Here is a 26,357-nt window from a genome sequence, read left to right as displayed (position 1 = left end):
AGGATTCCCCCCCTACATATATTTTTCTGCAAACCTACCCCCTCACCTCCCAGGTCTGCTGGTGTCTACTTTTTGTGCATGCGTGGTGCCATCGTGGCCCTACAAGTAACGGCGCTCTGTCCTGAATGTTGGAAATAGAATGAATATTTCATATTATTTCAAGTAAGTGCCTGTCTGTTGGTTACTTGTACAGTGTACATACAGGTTACATACGCTTCAGGTTACATACGCTTCAGGTTACAGACTTCGCTAACCCAGAAATAGTGCTTCAGGTTAAGAACTTTGCTTCAGGATAAGAACAGAAATTGGGCAGCAGGAGGCCCCATTAGCTAAAGTGGTGCTTCAGATTAAGAACAGTTTCAGGTTAAGAACAGACCTCCAGAACGAATTAAGTACTTAACCTGAGGAACCACTGTGCTGCAGGATTTTACTCGCCCTGTGATGAGACTGGGAAAGAACCTTATCCAGTCCTAGTTCCCATTGCTGTTAACAGAAATGAACAACTGGGCTGGGGAGATTCTGTGTTCATTAGAAGCACAGGCTGCCCATTCCTACTCATAGAGAAGAAAATGGGGAAGGAACTGCAAAATGTATCCCTGACTTCACTGCAAGTAGCAGGACAGGAGGTGGGGAGTACAAAGTGAATAAACAGACATGGGGCATGGAATTAAGGGTTAAACCTTACTTTATTAAGATCTCATTTTTAAACGTTAGGTTCCCATTATCATGAAGCAACTGCAGATATATGCCAATTAAGGGTAGTGTCTCTAATGGAGATAAAGTGATTTAAATACAGTGGTAATCAAGATTAAAGACTTTGCTGTGTAGATTAAATCAGTTTGCGAATTACTTCAGCTCCTCTTGGCTGTTGAAATTTCTCTAATTAGTAGGCTTGCAAAATCTCACCCAGTGTTGCCCCAACCCCTTGTACTAAATTAGGTATTGCCCTCCTTGCCAAATATCCTTAAGGGAATGATCAGGTAGCAGGATGCAACCTTTGGAAATCATATGCGTATTAAACTAGCTCTTTGCTAAAATGCCAAGAGGGAATTTGGGCATAGTGCCATATGTAGAGCCATCTTGCCCCCAAAGGGCAACGAGACATTATGTTTAGGCGACGGCAACCTTGTTTTAAGGAGCCTTTTGGCACCTAGCTTATATATCTGAGTTTCCAACACTCACTAAAATATCTGGAGGGCATCAGGTTGGGGAAGACTTGGCTAGATCCTCTTGTTGCGTGTCAAGACCCCGAGGCCTCCCTCCTATGTAGAATAATAGCACTTTGACACCGTTGTTGTTGATTAGTCGTTTAGTTGTGTCCGAATTTTCGTGACCCCATGGACCAGAGCACGCCAGGCACTCCTGTCTTCCACTGCCTCCCACAGTTTGGTCAAACTCATGCTGGTAGCTTCAAGAACACTGTCCAACCATCTCATCCTCTGTCGTCCCCTTCTCCTTGTGCCCTCCATCTTTCCCAGCATCAGGGTCTTTTCCAGGGAGTCTTTTCTTCTCGTGAGGTGGCAAACTACTGGAACCTCAGCTTCAGGATCTGTCCTTCCAGTGAGCACTCAGGGCTGATTTCCTTAAGAATGGAGAGGTTTGATCTTCTTGCAGTCCATGGGACTCTCAAGAGTCTCCTCCAGCATCATAATTCAAAAGCATCAATTCTTCGGCGATCAGCCTTCTTTATGGTCCAGCTCTCACTTCCATACATCACTACTGGGAAAACCATAGCTTTTACTATACGGACCTTTGTTGGCAAGGTGATGTCTCTGCTTTTTAAGACACCGTATATCAGGTTAAATGGACAAATTTGGGCCACAACTTTAGTGGTTACAGAACGTGAGTGGTACTGGCTTAGGCATTGGCTTGAACGACCATATCTGACTCCTGCTCGACATGCAGGAAGTCTCACAAGGGTTAACCACCAATAGGGGGAGGCCTATTGATGCACATCAACTCAGAGCTTCCCCCAGAGTCACTGGAAGGTCATGCCATGGCCCTAGTCTCCACCTGGGCTTCGGACAGGAACCATGGAAGCAGGTCAGGAACCGTGGAAACGGGAGCCAAATAGGAGGACTCCCTGGTCGCGTGGCTGCTTTAAACGGGGTAACCCACGCCCCCCAAGCCACCAAGATTTAATTCAACTTAATTTGTTCCGGAGGTCCATTCTTAACCTGAAACTGTTCTTAACCTGAAGCACCACTTAGCTAATGGGGCCTCCTGCTGCTGCTGCACCGCCACCACCCAATTTTTGTTCTCATCCTGAAGCAAAGTTTTTAACCCAAGGTACTATTTCTGGGTTAGCAGAGTCTGTAACCTGAAGCGTATGTAACCTGAAGCATATGTAACCCGAGGTACCACTGTATTTTTACTAGGCGAGAGGTTTAACCATTTGCCCAAATCTCCCAGACGCTTCCTCCTGTTTCTTCATTAGATCATAAACACCCTTAAAAGCTTCTATTTCTCTGGCTGTTGGCTTGGCTTTAGAAGAAGCTTCTGCACTGAATGGCATCTATTCACAGCAGAGCAAGTTTGTAAGTAGCATGGTGTCTGCCGTGTAAATGGTCTATCTGTTGCAGCACTGGGACTGTATAATCAGAAGAACGAGTAATCAAAGGCATCATTCTGCCTGGGCTATAATGGTGCCGTTGCTCCTCTGTGGTTGAAAATTGGGAAATGTATAGAATTCATTTCTGTTTCAGATCCAGATGTCAAGACAAACTGCATAGATCTTGTGCTGCTTTTTGAGGCTGGGGGCAGAATCCCAATTTGTCTCTCTAGAGCTGGATTTGCAGCCACTGTAAAATACAAGGGAGCTTGTGAAACAGTTTTTGCAACAAATGAACTTTGCTCCACATACCTTTATCCTGGTGCCCTGGTGTTTATACTTTGTGGAATATAACTTGTCTCTCGTTATGCAAATAATACCTTGGAACGGGGACGTAACTTAAATCTCCTCTCACGCTCACAGCATAACCACGTTATAATGTTATTTCAGGAAGTTCTTACTAAAGTGGCAGTTAATTCCATGTGTAAAGCCAAGCAAAATAATCCACAATTTACCAGCAGAGCTCAGGTTTATCCTGGGTTCTACTTTTCAAGGGATATTTAGCAATCTATAACCTGGTTGTAAATAGACACCCACCCCACCCCACCTGGCTGCTGGCTTAAATCAGGGTTGCAAAACCTGTGACCCTCCCAATGTCACTAGACTCCAACTCCTATCAGCCCCAGCCCAGCATATCCAATGGCCAGTGCATGATGGGAGTTGTAGTTCAGCAGCAGCATAAATGATCTGACATGGAGTGACATGTCTGCTGCGTTTAATTCTCTCCCCTTCCCACCGAATTTTGCAAGTGTATGTAGGTGGAGTTCTTTTTTATTCTAATGCAACTTGGTTTCTGTGCCTCAAGTCAGCACAGATTTGTGGGAGTTTGCACAACTGCTTAGTTTCTCTCTTCTTTCTTGATGGATGACTTGGTTTCCGCCAGCTCCTGTTTGGAGAAGCAGCAACATGAATGACAGCAGATAACCATTAAGTTAAATGAACTGGGAGAATCTGTGCATTTATGGGCACCATGCCCTTCTCCAGTCTTTTAGTGAAAATCAGGAATATCATACATATTCCAACAATTCTCCAATGAAAATAGGGACATCCCATTCCATAATGATAATATTGCTTTTTTTTTAGTTTTTTTTAGGTTTTATTAAGAGTTTCAACATAACAAATTATCAAATCAAATCATCTCCATTTTTTCTCTCCCCTTTTATCCTCCCTCCGCCCCTCCCCCCAAAAACCTCCCTCCCCCGTACGGGCAGGGGGTACTGTTACCTTTTACCTTTAAGTAAAAACAGGGACACAGGTTAAACCACAGAGGCTAGGGCTTGCTGATCAGAAGGTTGGCGGTTCGAATCCCCGCAACTGGGTGAGCTCCCGTTGCTCGGTCCCTGCTCCTGTCCACTTAGCAGTTCGAAAGCACGTCAAAGTGCAAGTAGATAAATAGGTACCGCTCTGGCGGGAAGGTAAACGGCGTTTCCGTGTGCTGCTATGGTTCGCCAGAAGCGGATTAGTCGTGCTGGCCACATGACCCGGAAGCTGCATGCCAGCTCCCTCAGCCAATAAAGCGAGATGAGCGCTGCAACCCCAGAGTCATCCGCGACTGGACCTAATGGTCAGGGGTCCCTTTACCTTTAAGTAAAAACAGGACATTCTTGGAGGGTCTGGGATGTTTCCTCTGTTAGTTTGCAGTGGTCTGGAATCCTGAGAAAAACTCATGCTTAACCAGCCCCCCCCCCCCGGTGAGGGTTTCCTTTCCAAAATATGCCCCCCACCAAGATGCACCAAACTCATAATTCTCTTGCTATGCTTCTCTAGTTTTTATTATTATTATAGCTTCCCTGTGTTCCTAATGCTCATGGAACCTTCTAATTTGGAGATTTAAGTAAATGTATAATTGCGCTTGGCAGAGGTGTTCAGGCTGACACTGAAACAGTTTTGAAGATTGTCTTACGTAAAGACTGAAGAGGCACTTTGCAAGTTAAAAAAAAGTTAAAGGTACCCCTGACCGTTAGGTCCAGTCGTGGCTGACTCTGGGGTTGCGACGCTCATCTCGTTTTATTGGCTGAGTGAGCCGGTGTACACAGTGGCGTAGCATGGGGGGTACAGGGGGGGGCGGCCGCACCGAGCGCAACATATGGGGATAGGGTTAGGGGGCGCAAATCCATGGGTTAGGGGGCGCAAATTACTTGCCTTGCCCTGGGTGCTGACAACCCACCCTACGCCACTGGGTGTACAGCTTCCGGGTCATGTGGCCAGCATGACTAAGCCGCTTCTGGCGAACCAGAGCAGCTCACAGAAACGGCGTTTACCTTCCCGCCGGAGCGGTAACTATTTATCTACTTGCACTTTGATGTGCTTTCGGATTTGAACTGCTGACCTTCTGATTGGCAAGCCCAAGGCTCAGTGGTTTAGACCACGGTGCCCCCTGCGTCCCTCTTTGCAAGTTAAGAAGCACCAAATCAAGTGTTGAGCCCAGTGATGTGAGAGATGCACCAAAGGTAGGCAAGAAATAAGGCAGGGAATAAAGAGAGGGAACACCTTCTAAGGTGTACTGGAAATATTTGGAGGTGTGTGTGTGGAAAGATGCCCTGCCATTTCTATACTTCCGTTTTTATATTTCCAAAGGGATTTTTGAGATAACTGTCTGTTAAAACTGATGAACTGGTTTACAAGTTATGTAAGAACTGTAATTTTTAGAAAACATAGTGAATGTGTAATCTGACTATATGCAGGTTATTCCAGAATTGTACAAATAAGGCCTTGGTCTTTGGCATCTGAGATGCATGTTTTTAGGACCCGTCCTATTCCTGCGACTGTAATTTGTTTTAAAATGTTTTTAATACTGAAATTTAAACTTACACAGGACCTGATGGTGAAGGGACTAATACATCGGATAAATAACAATAAAAGTTAAACTTGCTCCAGTTTTTAACTTGGCATGGCCCCATCTTGTATTTGCAGTGACTTCCAAGATATTTCAGCCATGAGCAACCCTTTTGCGCATCTCGGGGAACCGCTGGACCCAAGCCAAGCCACAAAAAAATTCTTCAATTTGAACCGACTCGGAGACCCAAGATATGGTACGTTGGTTACATTCAGAGGGAGTTGCTCCCTGCAGCTTTTGAGGCAGTTCACATATGCACACACATCACTTGATTGCTTGCACTTATGCTTTGGACGAGACATATCATGTGCTTTCAAAAAGAAGGTTTCTGGTTCCAGTTCCTGGTATCTCTGGTTAGGAGGCTGTCTGGTAGTGGGACTGACAGGGCCGTCTTTAGAAGCTGAGGCGCCGGGGTGCAAATATCCGCCTAGCAGCCCCAAGTTACCACGGATAGTATTGGGCGCAACTCTCCTCCATGCCGCTGTGGGAAAGCAATCCCTGCAGAGGCTTGGAAGGGAAGCTGTGTGTCTGCCAGCCATATGGTTGGTGGGGCGCAGCTGGCAGGCATTCAGGGGAAGGGGAGGCTGCCGGCAAAGCCGTCCAGCTCCCCCACTTGCTGGGGCTCCCTAAGAGGCCAGCGCCGTGGCGCGATGCACCACTAAGCCCTATGGGAAAGACGGCTCTGGGGACTAGGCTTGGAGAGCTGCCACCCTCTAGCTCGGTTGTGGAGCACCTGCTTTGCATGGAGAAGGTTCCAGATTCAATCCCAGGCATCTCCACGCAGGACTGGGAGAGACCCCTGTCTGAAATCCCGGAGCGCTGCTAATCTGATTGGGTTAGATGGACCCAGTGGTCTAACTTAGCGCAAAGTAGCTTCCTATGTTCTTCACATGTGTGCAGAAGCTGTATATAATGTGGCTGCATGGGTATTTCTTTTTTAAGTACAGTCGTACCTTCACTGTCGAACGGAATCCGTTCCGGAAGTCCGTTCAACTTCCAAAAATGTTCGACCATGAAGGCATGGCTTCCGATTGGCTGCAGGAGCTTCCTGCATGCAATTGGAAGCCGCGGAAACCACATCAGACGTTCGGCTTCCAAAGAACGTTCACAAACAGGAACATTCACTTCCGGGTTTGTGGCGTTCGGGAGCCAAAATGTTCGACTCCCAAGGCATTCGGCTTCCATGTTTTGACTGTAAATATGCATTTGTTTGTATTTAAAAATAGTTCTACATAGCTTTTCATCCAGATCTCAAAGTGGCTTATGAAGAAAGAAAGAAAGAAAGAAAGAAAGAAAGAAAGAAAGAAAGAAAGAAATCTCCATAATGGTGGTCTATGTAGTATTAAAGGGGAAAATGTGTCTCTGAATGTGTAGCTACCATGCACCAAGGAACTGTGGTTAGTTGTGACTTAGAAGTTTCGAGCTACAACATCTCCCCACCAATGGAATGGAATCTTCTTTTCGTTATATTACAATTTAATCTCCTTACGTTTGTACCATATAGCTTTAGTCTCCACATGCTTCTAACAGAGGTGCTTTCCTTCCCAGAACGTTTGCCGTTCTCTATCAGAGTGTTGCTGGAGGCCTCAGTCCGCAACTGTGACGAGTTCCTAGTAAAGAAGGGAGATGTTGAAAACATCCTAAACTGGAACGTGATGCAACACAAGAACATCGAAGTGCCATTTAAGCCCGCCCGAGTTATTCTACAAGACTTCACGTGAGTTGTATTGTGTTCCCCCCGCCCCCATTTTTGTTTTAATCTAAGGTGTTGTCACAGTTTAGGAGCAGAGTCATTTTCTAGAGAGACAAGGGTCATTTTGGAGAAGTACGTCTGAGAGAATCTTAGTACAGCAAATTAGAGTGAGTTTCGCAACCCTAGAATCATAGAATCATAGAGTTGGAAGAGACCACAAGGGCCATCGAGTCCAACCCCCTGCCAAGTAGGAAACACCATCAGAGCACTCCTGATATATAGTTGTCAAGCCTCTGCTTAAAGACCTCCAAAGAAGGAGACTCCACCACACTCCTTGGCAGCAAATTCCACTGTCGAACAGCTCTTACTGTCAGGAAGTTCTTCCTAATGTTTAGGTGGAATCTTCTTTCTTGTAGTTTGGATCCATTGCTCCGTGTCCGCTTCTCTGGAGCAGCAGAAAACAACCTTTCTCCCTCCTCTATGTGACATCCTTTTATATATTTGAACATGGCTATCATATCACCCCTTAACCTCCTCTTCTCCAGGCTAAACATGCCCAGCTCCCTTAGCCATTCCTCATAAGGCATTGTTTCCAGGCCTTTGACCATTTTGGTTGCCCTCCTCTGGACACGTTCCAGTTTGTCAGTGTCCTTCTTGAACTGTGGTGCCCAGAACTGGACACAGTACTCCAGGTGAGGTCTGACCAGAGCAGAATACAGTGGCACTATTACTTCCCTTGATCTAGATGCTATACTCCTATTGATGCAGCCCAGAATTGCATTGGCTTTTTTAGCTGCCGCGTCACACTGTTGGCTCATGTCAAGTTTGTGGTCAACTAAGACTCCTAGATCCTTTTCACATGTACTGCTCTCAAGCCAGGTGCAACCCATCTTGTATTTGTGCCTCTCATTTTTTGGCCCAAGTGCAATACTTTACATTTCTCCCTGTTAAAATTCATCTTGTTTGTTTTGGCCCAGTTCTCTAATCCTCTTAGCATTAGGGGGTATAGCCAATGAAATTGCCCCATTAGCAGAAGGAGGTCTACCTGTGCAATAGGAATTCTTCTCCCTGCCCGCCCCCTCAGATCTGTTCTAGGGGTTTTCCCCAACCTTCTGGAGCGGATTTGGGGCATGTGAGGAGAGGGAGAGGAAGATCTGTTGTCCAGGCAGAAGCCTTGCGCTAACAGGACAACTTCATTGGATGCAACCCTAGGCTGTCCCTGGAACAATGTTCTGCTCAGCACATGAGCGGTGATCCAGGAGCACATAACGAGCATGTTGTGCAACTGCTATTGGTGTGAGCAGATTTGATTTTCAGCAAGCTGTGCCAAACGGATGTACAGACATACCTCGGGTTGAATACCCTTCAAGTTGAGCACGTTCGAGTTGCGCTCCGCGGCAACCCGGAAGTAACGGAGCGCGTTACTTCCGGGTTTCGCCACTTGCGCAGATGCTCAAAATGACATCATGTGCATGCGCAGAAGCAGCGAAAAGCGACGCGTGTGTGCGCAGATGTGCCGTCGCTAGTTACGTTTACCTCTAGATGCAAACGGGGCTTCGTATCTAGAGGTACCACTGTAATAAGAAAAGTTGTGTCGACCAATGCACATATCAATGCACATATCAAGGCTGACAACAGCCATGTGGCCTCCTAGCAAGGCACCGCTTATGCCTGTCAGAGCAGGAGCTCTGCGCAAATGGACTTGAATGTTGTTCAGGCAGTAGCTGTTCACTGATGGTGTCATCTGACCTGGCCCTAGGAAAGCTTTTTTCAAAAGAAGCAACCAGGGAAAAGTGCTACATTTCTCCTTGCTTGTAGAGCAGTGTTATCTTAAGTGGGGAGTTGGAATCCAAGCTTAATCCTGATCTCAGACTAAGGTGTTGTTCCACCAGCACCATGACTGCGAAAGAGTCTCCAGCGAGCCTCCTGCCATCCTTTTGTGCATCAAAATTGTGGCTGGGAAGGGAATTGTCTTTGACCTTGTGCAGAGGCACAATGTGGAAGGCAGAGATAAGAGGAAGTTCAAAGTCCTGACAGCTGCAAGTTTTGGCATGGTGACCAAGCCTAGTCGAAAATTACAGACCGCTGAATTTCAGCAAACTTTCCTTTAGACACACATCTTTCCTTTCCTGCCTGTGTTTCAGGTCTCTTTCAATGATTAACATTCGATGTATTCCTTAGTGACCTTTGTATTGAGATACATACTGCAGACTGAGATTATGAAGAGAGAGAATGAAAAGACAGAGAGAGATTACATTTTGTGCAGAATCTGTTTGTTGTAAGAAAAGAGAGGCAGTTGTGCTCACACACACACACACACACACACACACACACACAAAACACACAATGAAAAACAAAATTTAGTCCAGAAATCCTATTGCAGGCTTTCCCAAACTTGAATTTCCAGCTGTTTTTATACTACAGTTCCCATCATCCCTGACCACTGGTCCTGTTAGCCAGGGATGATGGGAATTGTAGTCCAAAAACAGCTGGAAATTCAAGTTTGGGAAACCCTGTCCTAGAGGAAGCAGCAAAGCATAATAATGAATCCCAGTTGTTGTTGTTGTTCTAGAAAACAGTGGTCCTGATTATATGTATTACTAATTTTACTGCAATACCTGTTCTTGATCCTCTTTCTTAATTTTAATGAGATTTAAGCTTGTGAGCTGTTTTTGTTTAAAGACACTTCTTTGCATCCAGCAAACACTCCTGTCCTTTTTGAACCTGCGCCTTCCAACATAGTAACTAGGAAGGTTTGCAGTAAACGACTAGGGGATTGTGATGCCAGTTTTTAAAATAGAAGCCTGTTCTGCAACAATTGCGGGCCCTATTTAGTTAGCCGAAAAATGGAAAGTGAGCAAGGTCCTGATCAAAGAGGACTGGCAACTTAAATTGACAGAATATGCACAACTTGCAGATTTAACATATAGAGCAAGAAGAACATAGTAAAGGTAAAGGGACCCCTGACCATTAGGTCCAGTCGTGGCCGACTCTGGGGTTGCGGTGCTCATCTCGCTTTATTGGCCGAGGGAGCCAGCGTACAGCTTCCGGGTCATGGGGCCAGCATGACTAAGCCGCTTATGGAGAACCAGAGCAGCGCATGGAAATGCCATTTACCTTCCCACCTCAGCGGTACCTATTTATCTACTTACACTTTGACGTGCTTTCGAACTACGAGAAGAACATACAGTACATTTAAAGAAGATTGGGGAAAAAATATTGAATATATGGAAAATAACTGTATACGTACAGCTGAAAGTGCTGGCAGCATTAAGATAAGATAAATTCAACAGAATATTTTTTTTGTGGATGTAAGAGTGGGAAACTGATTTGAATGGTTACACTAAAATATGCAGGGATGTGTGATATTTAAAATGAACCATGGAAAGAGAAGAAGGGAAGTCATTGGATATTTTAAAGTTTGTAAAATGTTTATTTGAAATTGTAAAACTGAAAATTTCATTAAAAATTATTTTGTATGCACACACAGAGAGAGATATTATATATAAATGCAAACCTGAAGTTAGCCAATCTATTCCTTGGTATGGCAATCTGTTCTCTCCCAAACTGGGTTTGCAACAGACTGTATTGAGTTAGAAAGATAAACAGACGCACAGATACGTCATCTGAATTGAGAGTGTGTTTGTTCTTGGAACCAGAGGTTCAAAGATTGCAGGGAAGGTTGCCAGTGTCACTGTGGTCAAGGCATCCATTTCAGATTCAACCTGTATTTCCAAAGCAATGCTTAAAATCAGGGCTGGAGGTTTCTTTGTTTTGCATTTTCTCATATATATATATATATATATATATATATATATATATATATATGCGTAATTTGCATGTATACTTACAATGGTGAGATTGTGTTATTTTAGATTGTGCATTATTTCCATATGGAGTTCCAGAATACGTGTGACCCAGTATGCATGGAAATTCCTTCCTTTCAGATATTTGTGCTGCACATGCAGACTCCCATGTCCTGCTCACATGATCTTAACCATGTAAAAATGGCTCAAATAGAGCTGCAGCCTATTGAGCCCCCTGGAACCACACACATTCCCAAGCATGGTGCGCCATGATGAAGGCTTCCCAAAATAGCGGTCACTGTTTGTTTTCCACCAAAGACCTTCTGAGCAGGTCTGTCCTGGGTTAAAAAAAAAGGGTGGGGTGGGGAATGCATTGCATTGCTAGAATATAGGTAGAGTAGAGTAGCCGAACTACTGGTTTGTGTTCCAAGTCTGACTTAGCTTGTTGTGTGGTCTCAAGGAAACTCATAATGAGCTTTTTGAAATGATTCCAGGGCTGCTTTATCTAATCCGAAATAGATGTTTGGTAGACATGCCGACATCCCATGCAAAAGGTTTCATTTAATTGTTGCTTGTACCCCTCTAACAACGAATGTAGGATTAACTCATCAAACAACGGAATTGTTAGCAGCTTCTTTTAGAAGCTGTAATAATGGCACAGTGATCTTCTAAAATAAATGGCAGAAACTGTTTTTGTGGGGTTTGGGTGAGTATATAATACTCTCCTAACTTTACTCAAAGAAAGAATGCATGTGCATAATTGACCGTGGTAGAACTGAAAACCTGTGATCTGTTGGAGTGGCTTTCTGATACGCTGTCAGAAAACAGATTCCTGAGGAAATAGATCTCTGAAGAGTGGCGGTTCGAATCCCCGTGACGGGGTGAGCTCCTGTTGTTTGGTCCCTGCTCCTGCCAACCTAGCAGTTCGAAAGCACGTCAAAGTGCAAGTAGATAAATAGGTACCGCTCCAGCAGGAAGGTAAACGGCGTTTCCGTGCGCTGCTCTGGTTCGCCAGAAGTGACTTAGTCATGCTGGCCACGTGACCCGGAAGCTGTCTGCAGACAAATGCCGGCTCCTTCGGCCAATAAAGCGAGATGAGCTCCGCAACCCCAGAGTCGATCACGACCAGACCTAATGGTCAGGGGTCCCTTTACCTTTACTATCTGGTTTATTTTCCATACCAGACTAGAACTTTTCTTCACCCTAGTTTGACCTTTTTACCATGAACTTGTTTTGTGATCTGCATCTCCAGAATTTCACCACCACAAGCCTGCTGAGAGATGCAAAGTCCAAAACGAAGTATCCTTCAGGAGAATCACAAAAAGGCTTAGATCTTTTTGTACTACTGCCTGGTTGATTGGGATGAAGACTCGGTCTGGCATGAGGGAGAGTATGGGAATGAGGAAAGTAGCCAGGAGCTTGCGTTGAGCCAGCTTGGGAATCATGGCAGCTATAGAAATGGATTTTGAGGCTATCTGGTTGCCTCTTCTGACCAGCTTCCTCATTCCTGTTCTCCTCCTCCTACCAGACTGACTCTTCATCCTAATTGGCAGAGCATTTTGGGGCATAAGCAGCGGAGGCATAAGCAATGGATTCCCAAGCTGGTTGGGTAGGAGGAAGATGATTGGTGATAGTGTCAGCCAACCTGGGGATCTAGATTACAGAGACAGGGAGCTTTTTGTCCTCCACTGCTTGACTGGACTGCCTATCCATCACCTCTTGTTGCTCAGTAGTTTGAAGTGCCACCTCTTTGTGGCCCAGCACAGCTGTTAGGGGCTGGACTGAGGAGGAATGGTGTGAACAGCCTCTCCTCTCTCTGCAGCTTCCCAAGAAGAGGAGGACAGTATAGATTTAGAACAGCAGTTTGCAGAAAGGCATAGTTCAGAGGCAAGAAGCTGGGGGGGAGGGGAGAGCAGAAGGAAGAAGCAGCACTTGGGGAGAGACAGGTAACAGACTCGGTGTCTCTTGAAAGAGAGCCCGTGTGCTGTAGTGGTTAAGAGTGGTAGACTTGTAATCTGGTGAACCGGGTTTGCTTCCCCACCCCTCCACATGCAGCTGCTGGGTGACCTTGGGCTAGTCACACTTCTCTGAAGTCTCTCAGCCCCACTCACCTCACAGAGTGTTTGTTATGGGGGAGGAAGGGAAAGGAGATTGTTAGCCACTTTGAGACTCCTTCAGGTAGCGATAAAGCAGGATATCAAATCCAAACTACTACTACTACTACTTCTTCTTCTTCTTCTTCTTCTTCTTCTTCTTCTTCTTCTTCTTCTTCTTCTTCTTCTTCTTCTTCTTCTTCTTCTTCTCCTTCTCATCCCTGGCCTCCTCTCCCAGATCCAGACGTGCCTTGAGAGTAGCAGAACCGAAAACTCAGAGGCAGAAAGCACAGATCAGCCGGCACAGGGGTGACATAGAATAGGAGGGACTGAGAGGGTGGGACTTGGCGCAACACCATTATCTAAGAGAGACTGCATTCCTTTGTCTCTCTCTGTGTGGATATTGAATAAACTACTTGGTAAGAACTCTTCTTGGTTTTCTGCTTTTTGGCACCCCACCGTGGGAGGGATAGGGTTCCCTGAAGCCCTGACAACAGCGTGATGGCATGCTTGCATTTTTATGTAACATGGAAAATACATTGTTAAGGGCACAGGCTGAAATTTCAGGTCACATTTTTAAAGATGTGTCCTTCGTTTTGAAGAAAAACAACAACAACATTGGGGACCTGATCCAGAACCTCCTCCCAGTCGAGATCAGGGCGCTGCACCAGTTTCTTGTTTCCAATTCCCCCAGAAAGTGATGTTTACTGCAACCACCTGTAATTTGAGGTGGTGGTCACAGTGCTACCATGCTGGGTGCTGGCAGTGGATCTGCTGAACAGTGACACCCCTGCCCAAGTTATATATTTAAACCTGCATTCTTGAGCAGATAAGTTGCCTTGCCCCAACCATTAGGAAACCACATATAATCAGTATGTGCATTTCAGAGCAGAGTTCAGAGGTCTGGTGCCAACCATAGTTTGCCAGTTTAGGTATCGCAGTAAATTTTGCTTAGCATTAACCTTCGAACTGAAAGTGAAACTGCTAGGGAGGAGGGAGGAGGGAGAATGTAGCACATAGCTTATTTGTTTGGTAAATTATCCATAGTGAGTCAGGCTGAATCCACACTTATATAAAAAGCACTGTGAAAATCCTTTAAAAAACCAACACGTTTAAAAATATATATGGAATTTACCATTAGCTCACCAGCACCATCTAATGTCACATTTGTATAATGCACCTAAAACATTATATTTGCAGTTTTATAGCTGAGTCTCCAGTTTAATTCAAGTGTCTTTTTCATAGAATTAGAGAACTGTAGGATTGGAAGGGACCCCCTAAAGGTCATTTAGGAATCTCAGCTCAGAAATCCCAGTTGTTGTTGTTGTTGCTGTTGTTGTTTCCAGCTCTGGACCTCTGTATGTTGTTGCCTTTTAATATTCTTTCTTTCTTTTTGTGTGCTTGGCTTTAAGGTCTCATTTGCAAAACAGCACAACAACTGGGCTGCTAATTTATATACACTTTCTTCCTTTCCCTTCATTCTTCCATTGCAGCGGTGTCCCAGCAGTGGTGGATTTTGCTGCTATGCGTGATGCTGTGAAGGCTCTGGACGGAGACCCGGAAAAAATCAACCCCATCTGCCCTGCTGATTTAGTAATTGATCATTCCATCCAGGTTGACTTTAATAAAAGGTAAGGTATGGCAATGGAGTTTATGTCCAGCAGGATTTTTTTTAAAAAAGGGGGGTAGGGGGTGGGGAAAACAAGAAACAGATGCAGAAACCCAACAGAGAGTTAGGCACAGGACATTTTCAAAGCAATGAACCAATTTTGACAGCTCAACATAAGAAGAAGATATGCTATCCCCGTCCTCCCGTCCCCTGCTGCTGATATAATTAATGTTTTAGAACCCTTTCCACCCCTCTTACATTCAGGCTAGACCCTGCCAAATATGTCTACATTCAGCATGGAATTAGCACTTGAGCCAGACAGTAGGAATTACTGCAAAAGCTCCTTAAGCTCTCTTCACCGCTTGTTTCTAGCTCCCTGGTGCAAGGTAATTAAAGAGCATAAAACAGCTGAGCTCAATAAATAACAAACCTTCCTTTGTTTCTTGCTCTCCCTCACATTTTTTTTGCCCACACACGTTGGACCTTACGAAGCATCCTCTTAAAGGTGTACCGCTCCGATAACCCACATATTTTGTTTGCAGGCCAGACAGTTTGCAGAAGAATCAGGATCTGGAGTTTGAGAGGAACAAAGAAAGATTTGAGTTCTTGAAGGTACAGCAAAAGATCCCCCATTTGTGCATGGATGGGGCAAAGCAGAGGTTGGCTCTGGTACAGGGATTGGGGAGCCCTGTGGTCTCCACATCCGGCTAGACTCCAACTCCCATTAGCCTCAGCCAGCATGGCCAGTGGTCAGGGTGGTGGGAGTTGAAGTCCAGCAACTTCTTGAGAGTCACAGGTTCCCTTCCCCTTCCTTAGTGGTCACCAGGGAAAAGAGCATGTCACAGGCTGGGCTGACTGCTGACAGTCCGTGTGGTTTAGGAAGTGAAAATGGCTACACTTCTGTCTTGGAAGATGCAACTGGGCAAGGAAGAAGTCTTAAGTCCTGTAAAGACCTTGGCCCCATAGAAGAAGGGACCAGACAACTGGGGTTAGGAGAGAAACGAGCAAGTGTTCCTTGGCCACCAATTTAGAGTTGTTGTTGTTTTTGCCTTGACCGATGTTGCCAAGTTTATCTTCTAAACATGTGTGGAAACACAAGTGTTAAGTTGTGGGTGAACATATCAGACGACACAGCGATTCTTCAACAGCTCTTGTTTATTCACAGGCCAGAACAGAACTGAACTGAAGGGCTCAGTCAGCCTGCTTATATAGAGCTCAGTACCACGTTACTGTAACAACTTTCTAAAACTATCCAATCACTGAACGTCACTTTCGATCCTTCATTTGCATAACTATCTACAGTATCCCCCTGGTGGCCCAGGGTGAGAATTTCAGTACATAACACCAAGGGATCAGATTTTTGACTTTGCAGTTTCTGGGGCTGGCATTTGAGCCCAGCATCCATCCACAACAAGGCTGACTTGGGTGGCTTTCATTTTACTGCCTTGATTTTACAGTTGCTGCTTTCAAAAATACTGGGGCCCTAGCAGCTTGTGAGGTGAGGCCTGGGACAGAATCTTCTGCTTAGTGATCTTCCAACCCCCCCCCACCCACCCCCAGTACCAGGTTTCTTTATGCTCGGACACACACAATACTGCCAAAAGCATTCTTTGACTATGTCTAAGAGAGAGCGCCTCTTCCGTTTTGTGTTTCCAGTGGGGCTCCCAAGCCTTCCATAACATGAGGATTATTCCCCCGGGCTCTGGGATTGTCCATCAAGTGAATCTGGAGTATTTGGCAAGAGTTGTCTTTGATCAGAGTGGATACTATTATCCAGACAGCGTGGTGGGCACCGATTCACATACCACGATGATTAATGGCTTAGGCGTCCTTGGCTGGGGTAAGTGCCCTTGAACTTGACTGACCTATTCAGTGGTTTGGGTTTATGTTGAGTTGCAGGTAAACAAAGTTCTGGTTTCTCTCTCCCTTTCCCTCCCCAAATAAATGATCATTAGAACTTGTTGGAAAACGTTTGAAAAGGACTGCTGCAAAAATGCCCAGGTGAAGATGGGGACATTTGGACCAACCTTTGCATTTAAAAACACCGAACCGCATTTCTCTTAACTACATTTAAAGCAATTACATGTTCCCTCCATACAAATCTATGCACAACATTAGCGGCAGAGACCTCCCCAAAGATTAAATCCACGGAAGATTAAAATCCAATTGAAAACCCACCTAATACCAGTCTAATCCCTACCATTTAAGGAGAACCCAAACAGCGAAGTTAATGTTTCTGAGGAATGTTCAGACTTGGTGCTGGCCAAAGGTTTGACTCTCTTTCCAGTTCCAGAAGGGGGTTTGCGGTGTTGTGTTTCCCCTGAAGGTGTAAAAGGATTGCCTGATCAGCTAATAAATTGTCTACATGCAGATGATGCAACGGGCTAAACCTTTTTAAGACTTTGCAGTTTTGCTTTAGTTAAATTCAGTGCAAAGCGGGAGCTGTTTGCTGTGGAATATAATAAGTATATCCACAAGCACTTCATCCACCCTGCTCGTATGGCAATGTTGGCAGCAATCCTAGACAGCCCTATCTTCTCTGTTCCATTGGAATTTTCTTTCTCTCTGCCTTGAAGCTTGGCCGTATTTTTTGCTCTATAAGACTCACTTTTTCCCTCCTAAAAAGTAAGGGGAAATGTGTGTGCGTCTTAGGGAGCGAATGCAGGCTGCGCAGCTATCCCAGAAGCCAGAACAGCAAGAGGGATTGCTGCTTTCACTGCATAGCAATCCCTCTTGCTGTTCTGGCTTCTGAGATTCAGAATATTTTTTTTCTCTTGTTTTCCTCCTTCAAAAACTGGTCTTGTGGTCTGGTGCGTCTTATAGAGCGAAAAATACGGTATATCCTTCTTGTTTGTCATCAGGCAGTGAGACAGTTGTGTTTAATGCTGTCTTTGTCCTCGTTGGCAGGCGTGGGGGGAATTGAAGCAGAAGCTGTGATGCTGGGCCAGCCAATCAGCATGGTGCTTCCTGAGGTGATCGGCTACAAATTGATAGGTAGCCCTCAACCACTTGTCACATCCACTGACATTGTGCTCACCGTTACCAAGGTAATCACATGGTGCGACACCACGATGGCCAAAATCACTGCTGTCCATTTTCTAGGGATTTGATCTTCCCTTAATTCCAGAAACATGTCTATCATAAACGCGGGGCAGGGGAGCAGAGAGGGTGCCATTACTTCCGTAGTGGGCAGAAAATAGATCTGGATCTACCATTAGATCTCTGGGTGATTTCTGACCCCCATTTGTGTTTAACAATGGCAGCATGAAAATTACGCTTCCCTCAATTATACTGAGATAACCAGGAGTGAATATTTGTGTGGAAGGGTTATGAGCTATATTAAGTTCTGATGCTCAGAGCTAATTTCTGGGCTCAGAATGATTTGATTTTAAGTCTTTCACATCAGGGTCTGGTTGATAGATCTCATGTTTCCTACTAAAAATCAAAATAGATCCTGCAAGCCTGATGTCTATGTACCGCTGTCCCTCATCAGATGGAGCAAACTGACCTAAGAGCATGAGCTATGAGCCTAGAAACTCTCCCTTCGTATCTCCCCTTATTCACAAATTAGTGACTCAGCCTCTTCCAACCCTCAGTCTGCAGTATTGAGTTGATGATAATTGATCTACATTATGGAGCCGTTGTAGGGATTACTGAGATAAACTAACACAACAATCGCTTGAAAATTTTTAAGCGGTAGCCAGTGGAAAGCTGGTTAGGATTGGGATGCTGGCAGCTTTTGAGTTTGTCCTCTTTTATTAGAATACAATTTATATCAGACGGTTCTAAGTGCAGTTTTTAATCTGTTACAGCACCTTCGCCAGGTTGGGGTCGTGGGTAAATTTGTTGAGTTCTTTGGGCCTGGGGTGACTCAGTTGTCCATCGCTGATCGAGCCACCATTGCCAACATGTGCCCAGAATATGGAGCAACTGCTGCCTTCTTCCCAGTTGATGAAGTTAGCATCAAGTACCTGCTTCAAACAGGTGAGTGTCAAACAGGTGACAAAATTCAGGGGGACACTTGGATGCTTGAAATAGAGAAAATGGATCTGCTGGGTTTACAATAAGTTGGACTGAGTGCTTTTAACCCCAGCATATATAAACTAGTGTCAATATCTGTGTGGCCCATTCTGCATATAATGACAAGCCATGCTTTGCCATTTTGAGAAGAAGCAGGCAACGATGCTCTCCCCCCCTTGCATATTACAGGAGGAAGTGAGATGAAAAACCTCCAGCTGAGGTTTGCAATAAAACTGCAGTTTCCTGTTGGCACCCGTATAAGGCAAACTGTGGCCATACCGTAGTTTGTTGGTTATCCTGATTCGTGAACAAACTATAGATTGCACAAGCTACAGTTTGCCATCTTTCAGATGAGGTTTGTTAGAAAAGCTAATAGAAAAAATATCTTGTTTCCTCTTCATGCACAAAGAAGGGGAGCAGACAGTGTATGATACTTCCTTCTTCCAGTAACAGAAAAACTATGGCTTATTGATACATCTGAACTGGGTCAATATTCACTGCTTTTTGTGCCTTAGAAGAAAATGAAATAATGGAGGGGTTTGTCCTTTAGTATTGTTTATGATCTGATTAGGTGATTGAAAGTGGTTTAACTCATCACTTTGAAACCTCAAATTTACACACATTCAGAGAAATACGAAATGCACATACAGTCGTACCTTGGAAGTTGAACAGAATCTGTTCCAGAAGTCCGTTGGACATCCAAAACATTTGTAAACCAAAGTGCTGCTTCTGATTGGCTACAGGAAGTTCCTGCAGCCAATCAGATGCGGCGGAAGCCCTGTCAGACATTCGGGTTCCAAAGAACGTTCGCAAACCGGAACACTCACTTTCGGGTTCGGGAGCCAAAACATCAGAGTACCAAGGCATACGGGATCCAAGATACGACTGTATTATCACCATCATTATCACCATCATTATTATTATTATAATTTGTACACCGCCCTTCATCTGTAGATCTCAGGGTGGTTCACAGCATAAAATTATGTCATCAAAAAAACAAAATAGGGATATGTGTTCAGATCATACCGTTTCCACTATTTTTTAAAAAGGGATTTCTTTGTTTGATGAGGCAAATAATATAACCTGTCTTGTAACCCTGATTGATCTATTTTGAAGTCACCTTAAAAAAATAAACATATGTGTTATTTAAATAAGAGCCTCTAAAGAATCCATAGCCCTAATATGTGACACTGAGGCATCAATAAAGGTAAAGTTAAAGGGACTCCTTTAGGTCCACTCGCTTTATTGGTCAAGGGAGCCGACATCAATAATCCTATTAAATCATAGATTTGGGAATATTAAGGACATCTCTGCATATAAAGAGCAGAGTAAACAACAGGCAAGATCCTCCGTCACAACCATCCACTTCCATTTTTAGTCATGGCAAGAATTTTGCATACAAAATGAAATGCTGATATAGACAATGAAATGTTTTATTTATAATTCCCAATACTGTGCGTTCACTGGCATTATGAACTCGGCTCAGAAGCGGATATCTTTTTGTGTTCTTATATTGTAAACCACCCTGCAATCCTCAGATGACGGGGGGCATACAAATTTAATAAGTAACAATATTAATAATCTTCTATTCAAATCCTACATGGCGACCTAAACATTCGATTGTGGAATTCTAAGTTGTTGTCTTTGTGCTTGTTTGAAATGCTGCAACTTGATTGGCTCTTTCCATCTGCTTTAGGCCGTGATGAAGATAAGATTAGGCACATAAGAAAATACCTTGAGGCTGCAGGAATGTTTAGAGATTTCAGTAACTCATCGCAGGATCCCGATTTTACACAGGTGGGTTTGCTTGGCTTGACACCTTCCTCAAATGAGCATTCAGGCCTTTTGCCTCTTAGTCTTAATAAGGTCCTACCTACCACTTGTGAGACCTCACAAAGGCACTTTGAATTTAGCCCAGAAACTATTAGGTAGGCAGTGAAGTTGAGCCCGGATTGGCGTTATATGCTCAAACTGTCTTGCCCCAAAGAGCAACCTGTCCTCTGAATTCTGCACCGGCTGAAGTTTCCAAAATGTCTTCAGAGGCAGTCCCACATACAATGTGTGGCAGTAATCTAACCTAGAGGTTACCAGAGCACAGACAAAAGAAGTTAGGCTCTCCCTGTCCAGACAGGGGCGCAGATGGGACACCAGCCAAAGCTGATGGAAGGCACTCTGTACTAGGGCTGGGTGATGATATATCAATATATCATCCAAAACCGGTTTGAAGTCCATATCGTGATATCGTTTTCATCATTTTTGACCTGGCAATATATCATGAATCATGATGTGTATGAGTTTGCTTGTTATGCAGAAATCATGATGTGGGGAACCCATTGAAGCCAGCAAATGCCTCTACATAAAAGGTAAAGGGAAACCTGACCATTAGGTCCAGTCGCGAACGACTCTGGGGTTGCGGCGCTCATCTCGCTTTACTGGCCGAGGGAGCCGGCGTGCAGCTTCCGGGTCATGTGGCCAGCATGACTAAGCCGCTTCTGGTGAACCAGAGCAGCACACAGAAATGCCATTTATCTTCCCGCCGGAGCGGTACCTATTTATCTACTTGCACTTTGACGTGCTTTCGAACTGCTAGGTTGGCAGGATTAAATAATATACTTTGGTTTAAATGCAGCACTGAGCCAGACATGCCTGAGCCACGCCCCCTGGAATCCTTCCCAGACTACGCTTTGATTTGGGGAAAGGTGTTGGCGCTTCCTCCCCCCCTTCATCTGCATAATAATACCCCTACCAATGTCTAACCGCCAATACCGAGGAGCTGTGACGGTTTGCTACGAGGTAGGCGGAAACCAAGTGGTTGGTGCCAATCTGCCAATTGGAAAAATTCCTACCAGGCCCCTCGACGGTGGCAAAGTCGGAGAGACTAGCCAAACGGGTGGGAGGGGAGGGAAAACCTGAACGGCTGAGGCATGTAAAGAGGGAGATCCTTGGCTACGCCGGCCCTAAATAGGGCCGGCCATGCCTCCTGGGCCAGCCGATTGGCTGGCCAGGGGGATGACGTGTCCGAGGATTCATCTAGTATCACGGGGGCTATCAGCCAGCCCCCGTGAGTGTGGGGAGGGGATTGAAGTCCGCAACCCCGCCTCCTCCCTAGCTCGTGGCTTTTTCATTCCTTCTCTTCCCTCTGAAGACTTCGGAGCATGTTGGCACAGGCTAGCTGAACTGGGAGGTCCTCCAAGCCAACTGTGTAGCCCACCGGGCACGCATGGCAGACCACCAAGGGTTAGATTAAACCTCCTGTTTGTGTTGCCTACCGAGGACCTCAAACAGAGGGAGGGTTGTTGAGCACCTGACAAACCCCGAAGCGAGGCTGGTGGGCCGAGTTCAGGTTGGGGCAGGCCTGCACCGGAATAAACCCTTGGCATTGTGTTGTTAGGCCTGCAGGGCTTCTCCTGCTTGTTACAAATAGTCAGTTCCTGAGAAATGCAGCCTGGCTTCCTTTTGCTTCATAGGTGTATCATGACTTCCTGTCTAAAGCAGGGATTGAGAAGCTGTGGCGCACTCCAGTTCCCATCAGCCACAGCTAGCATGACTAATGATCAGGGATGGTGGGAGTTGTAGTCTAGGAGGGCCACAGGCTTCCCCAAACCTTGTCTGAAGCCTCCAGGGAATTCAGAATTGCAGATTCTGTAAGAACTATCCTTTGCTGTATGGAGATACCCATGCAGGCAACCTGGTGCCTCTACAAGCTTGTCAGCAGCATCTGGAAAATCCGCATTGCCCCCAACCATAAATAGATCTCTCTTGTCCTCCCACCCCAAATCGCTGTATTCTGTGGTGGTGAAAGCCACCAGACCCTAAGTCAGGCTGCTGATAAGGACCCCTTTAACTAGCAAATATTTAGGGGAAAATTAATAGAAAGCCCTGTTAGAATTCCTGATCCATAATTGCAGTCATAGGATTGTTGTCTATCACATGACGGTGTATGTTTTGACTTCACAGAGTGGGAAGTGACGAAGACAGGATGTTTGTGTTACTGTGTTCCATGAAGTGAAAAGTGTTCTTTTTCTCTTTGCTGTCTGATGCTAGAGAATGGGGGAGCCATGTTGCAGTGCTCCATGTGTGTTTATATTTAAATAAAGTAGATTAGCCAAAATGCTGAGCTGCTGAGGTCTGTTACGCAACTGCGCAAACTCTGTGGATCCCTATGTGTGCCGATCTCTTTTTGCATTGGTCGCTGTGATGTTCGGGCAGAAGAAAGCTTTTGAAGCTCCCAAATGAACCATCACCACCAGGTGAACCAGATGTTTAGCAAAGACTTTAAAGAAAGAGGATATGCAGATAAAGAGTCCAAATATCAGATGGAGATAATAAATAATAAAGTGAAAATTATATCCAAGATGTATAGGATGCTGCTGGACTGGAATTTAAGTGACGAGGAAGTCAAATCAGTAATGATTCGCTGGGCAAAGGATATAGGTCATAGTATACAATTTGAGGACTGGGAGAAACTATGGAGTGACGGGTTGAACTTTACGGCGTGTACTGGGATAAAGGAAAATGTCATGAAGATGTTTTATAGGTGGTATCTGACACCTATGAAATTATCGAAAATGTATAAGGTAGATAACAAGTGCTGGAGATGTAGAGATATAGAAGGATCCTTCTACCATATGTGGTGGGAGTGTGGAAGGATGAAACAGTTTTGGGAGAAAATCTATATTGAGTTAAAGAAGATACTAAAGTACACATTTATAAAGAAACCGGAAATCTTTCTACTAGGGATATTAGGACAAGAGATAAAAAAGGAAGATCGCAGATTGGTATACTATGCGGTTTCAGCAGCAAGGGTTGTATTAGCCCAGAAGTGGAAACAGCAGGAAACCCCAACAGTGGAGGAGTGGAGATTTAAGTTATCGGATTACGCAGAGCTGGATAAATTAACAGGGAGAATTAGATACATATGAGACCAAGTGTTCACCAAGGATTGGGGAAAGTATGTAGACTATCTGGAACGTATTAGTGAAGGACAAATAACGCTAAAGGGATTTAAAGACGTACTGTGAAAAACCATGAGTTATTGTACAAAGCAAATAGAAAACAAAATTAGGCATAATGACAATACAAGCGATGAAACGCGTAACTTTATTTATTGCTTCGAATGATTCGCGGCCAAGCTGAAGGAAGTCCTGAAAGAGATGACTATGTTATACGAGCGTTATGAAAGTAATAATTTTGTGTACTTCTTATTTTTCTTTTTGTGTGAAGCTCCCAAATGAAAGACCAGGAGGGAGAGAACATGCCAGTCGGGCATGTGTCTCTGCCAGGGTCCTTCTCGAGAGTAGGCTGAACTCCTGACAAGCCCCAGCTCTCTATTAGGAATATCATATGCCCTAGACTAGGTCACTGTTAGCCTTTTGGGTAATCTGGCCCTTTGCAAGACGGCCTTGATCTCCCCTGTCAGAAAAAAAAATCCAATGCAGGACAAAGCAAAGATATTCTTGAATATTCCTCAGCCCCTCCACAGACCACCTGAATGGAACTCTTGGACCATATTTGAGAACCGTTGCTTTAAAGTATTTATCATTTTAAGAACTGATATTGACATGGTTAACTACATATCTATATCTATATATGAGACTGCAAATTTACGATTTTAGGATGACCAGGAACTAGACCCCTGGCTTGATTATGAAGACTGGGGTAATCCAGAGCAGAGAATAATGCCAGCAGTGTTGCAGCGTTCCCTGGGAGACCACCATTTTACTCTTTCCCATATAAGTCAATGGCTGCAATTCAGTCCTATGGGGGGGGGGGCGACTCACAGGCAGTTTGGAACATTTCATCTTGTTTACCTAATCTATCTCTCTCTCTTTTCTTAAATAGATTGTGGAGTTGGATCTGCAAACAGTTGCTCCATGTTGCAGTGGCCCTAAAAGACCACAGGACAAGGTCGTGGTCGCTGAAATGAAGAAGGATTTTGAGAACTGCCTGGGAGCTAAAGTAATGGCTTTTTCCCCCTTCTCCAGTTGAGATTCATTTTCTTTCTTCCTCTTTCATTCAGAAACTTTAATTACGGTACTTCAGACTTGCTTTTAGAGCTCAGAATTTCTATACTCTTTGGCCTAGCAACCCCTAACCAATTCCACTTGCAGAACCTGCCCAATGAGTCCCCTAGTTGTTGTTTGTTTTTGGACAACATGCCCATTTTGTCCATTGTAGTTAGGTTGTCTGCTTTTTTATGAATATGCAAATAAGTAAAGAGTTTGGCCCCTCTCGTGCCAGTGAAACAGATTTCATTCAAGTGCTGCTTCCGCTGTTCATTTGTGGTTACAAATATCTTCCTTTGCCTAGTCTAGGCCTTTCCCAAGTGCACAAACTTTTTGGAATTGGCTGCTGATAATGAGAAACTCATTCCCTTTTCTCTCCAACCCCACATGGAATTTTGGTTAGAATTATTTTGTTTCTGACTATATAGGAGATAGGCAGAAATTTCAGAGGGACAATTCATCAGCATTTGCGCAAAATACTAGACTTTTTTCTGTCTAAGGCAATAGACCTGGCTTTACCAGCTGATTAATTGCAGCATCTTTTCATCTGCCAAAGCCTGAACCAGAGTGCTTCACTATAGTCAGAATGCAAAGAAACTTTCCTGAATGCTTGGTGAAATATTGTCTAGCAGCACCCTAATAGAGTAACCCTACTGCACAGCTGGACAAATGGATTTCAACGGCACAGTTCCCTTTTCAAGTTAACATGCAGAGTGTTTTGATACACGTGCTGCAGTGAATGTATGTGGTTTCTCTGCCATTCAAAGCATCATATGTTCCAATAATGAGTCGCCCCTCATACACAAAACAGCATCACCAGCCATCAATGAACAAGAAGGAGGGATCAATGGGCTTGGGGGGAATCTTGAGGTTTGTAGAACTTACCGTATTTTTCGCTCTATAGGATGCACCTGACCATAGGACGCACCTTGTTTTAGAGGGGGAGAACAAGAAAAAAAATCTGCCCCTCTCTGCTCAGTGCCCCTTCAGCGAAGCGGCAGGAGAAATGGAGCCCCTTCCATTTCTCCTCCCGCTTGGCTGAAGGGGCGCTGCACAGCTCTCCCTCTCTGCTGAAGCCAGGAGAGTCTTGCTCTCCCAGCTTCAGCAAAAGGAACCTGAAGCCTTTGGAGCACAGTGCGAGGTCCCGATGTGCTCCAAAGGCTTCAGGGATAGCCATCTGAAGCCTCTCGCTCTCCAGGCTTCAGCGAAAGCAACGCTTAGCCTCTGGAGCGCGGAGGGAGCGCTCCCTCTGTGCTTCAGAGGCTTTGCGTTGCTATCGCTGAAGCCAAGGAGCCTGCATTCGCTCCATAGGACGCACACACATTTCCCCTTAATTTTTGGAGGGGAAAAAGTGCGTCCAATAGAGCGAAAAATACGGTAAATGGGCACAGGATGCAGACTTGTCTCTTGGCTGTGGGATGGAAAACCGACAGGGAATAGAATGGAATACCCTGGAAGAAGGCATGGATGTTTGATGGAATGCTAATCACACCAGCATTTCACTGCTTTGTGGCAGGTGTCACTTGTTCTCTTTCTAAACTTTGAAAAGGCAAATCTGCCTTGGGCATCTTTCCCCTGACCAAAATGGCTGCTGTAGAACTGTCCGTTTTGCACTCCTTGGGCCTTTCCTCTGCTACCGTGATTCAAAATAATACTTCTCTTTCCTTGTCCCTTCTTCCTTGTA

The 26,357-nt window shown here is 44.9% G+C and overlaps 1 protein-coding gene and 1 long non-coding RNA gene across 2 annotated transcripts in view; one reads left to right on the top strand and one right to left on the bottom strand.

Moving 5' to 3' along the window:
• Positions 1 to 26,357, top strand: part of ACO1 (aconitase 1) — a 55,376-nt gene that overhangs the window by 7,529 nt on the left and 21,490 nt on the right. The window contains exons 2-10 of the mRNA XM_081893979.1: positions 5,525 to 5,643; positions 6,996 to 7,164; positions 14,533 to 14,670; positions 15,191 to 15,260; positions 16,305 to 16,488; positions 17,556 to 17,695; positions 18,461 to 18,632; positions 20,365 to 20,465; positions 24,510 to 24,626. Of these exons, the coding sequence (XP_081750105.1) occupies positions 5,547 to 5,643; positions 6,996 to 7,164; positions 14,533 to 14,670; positions 15,191 to 15,260; positions 16,305 to 16,488; positions 17,556 to 17,695; positions 18,461 to 18,632; positions 20,365 to 20,465; positions 24,510 to 24,626 (1,188 nt within the window). The 5' untranslated portion in view covers positions 5,525 to 5,546. The remainder of the gene's footprint in view (positions 1 to 5,524; positions 5,644 to 6,995; positions 7,165 to 14,532; positions 14,671 to 15,190; positions 15,261 to 16,304; positions 16,489 to 17,555; positions 17,696 to 18,460; positions 18,633 to 20,364; positions 20,466 to 24,509; positions 24,627 to 26,357) is intronic.
• Positions 24,644 to 26,352, bottom strand: LOC309360374. The gene is made up of 2 exons (XR_014164065.1): positions 26,050 to 26,352; positions 24,644 to 25,553 (listed from the first exon to the last, which is right to left on the bottom strand). It is a non-coding gene; the product is annotated as an uncharacterized lncRNA (long non-coding RNA).

This window comes from Podarcis melisellensis (assembly GCF_964234715.1).
Source record: "Podarcis melisellensis genome assembly, chromosome: 17".
Lineage (NCBI taxonomy): Eukaryota > Metazoa > Chordata > Lepidosauria > Squamata > Lacertidae > Podarcis > Podarcis melisellensis.
This window is presented reverse-complemented; position numbering and strand designations above follow the sequence as displayed.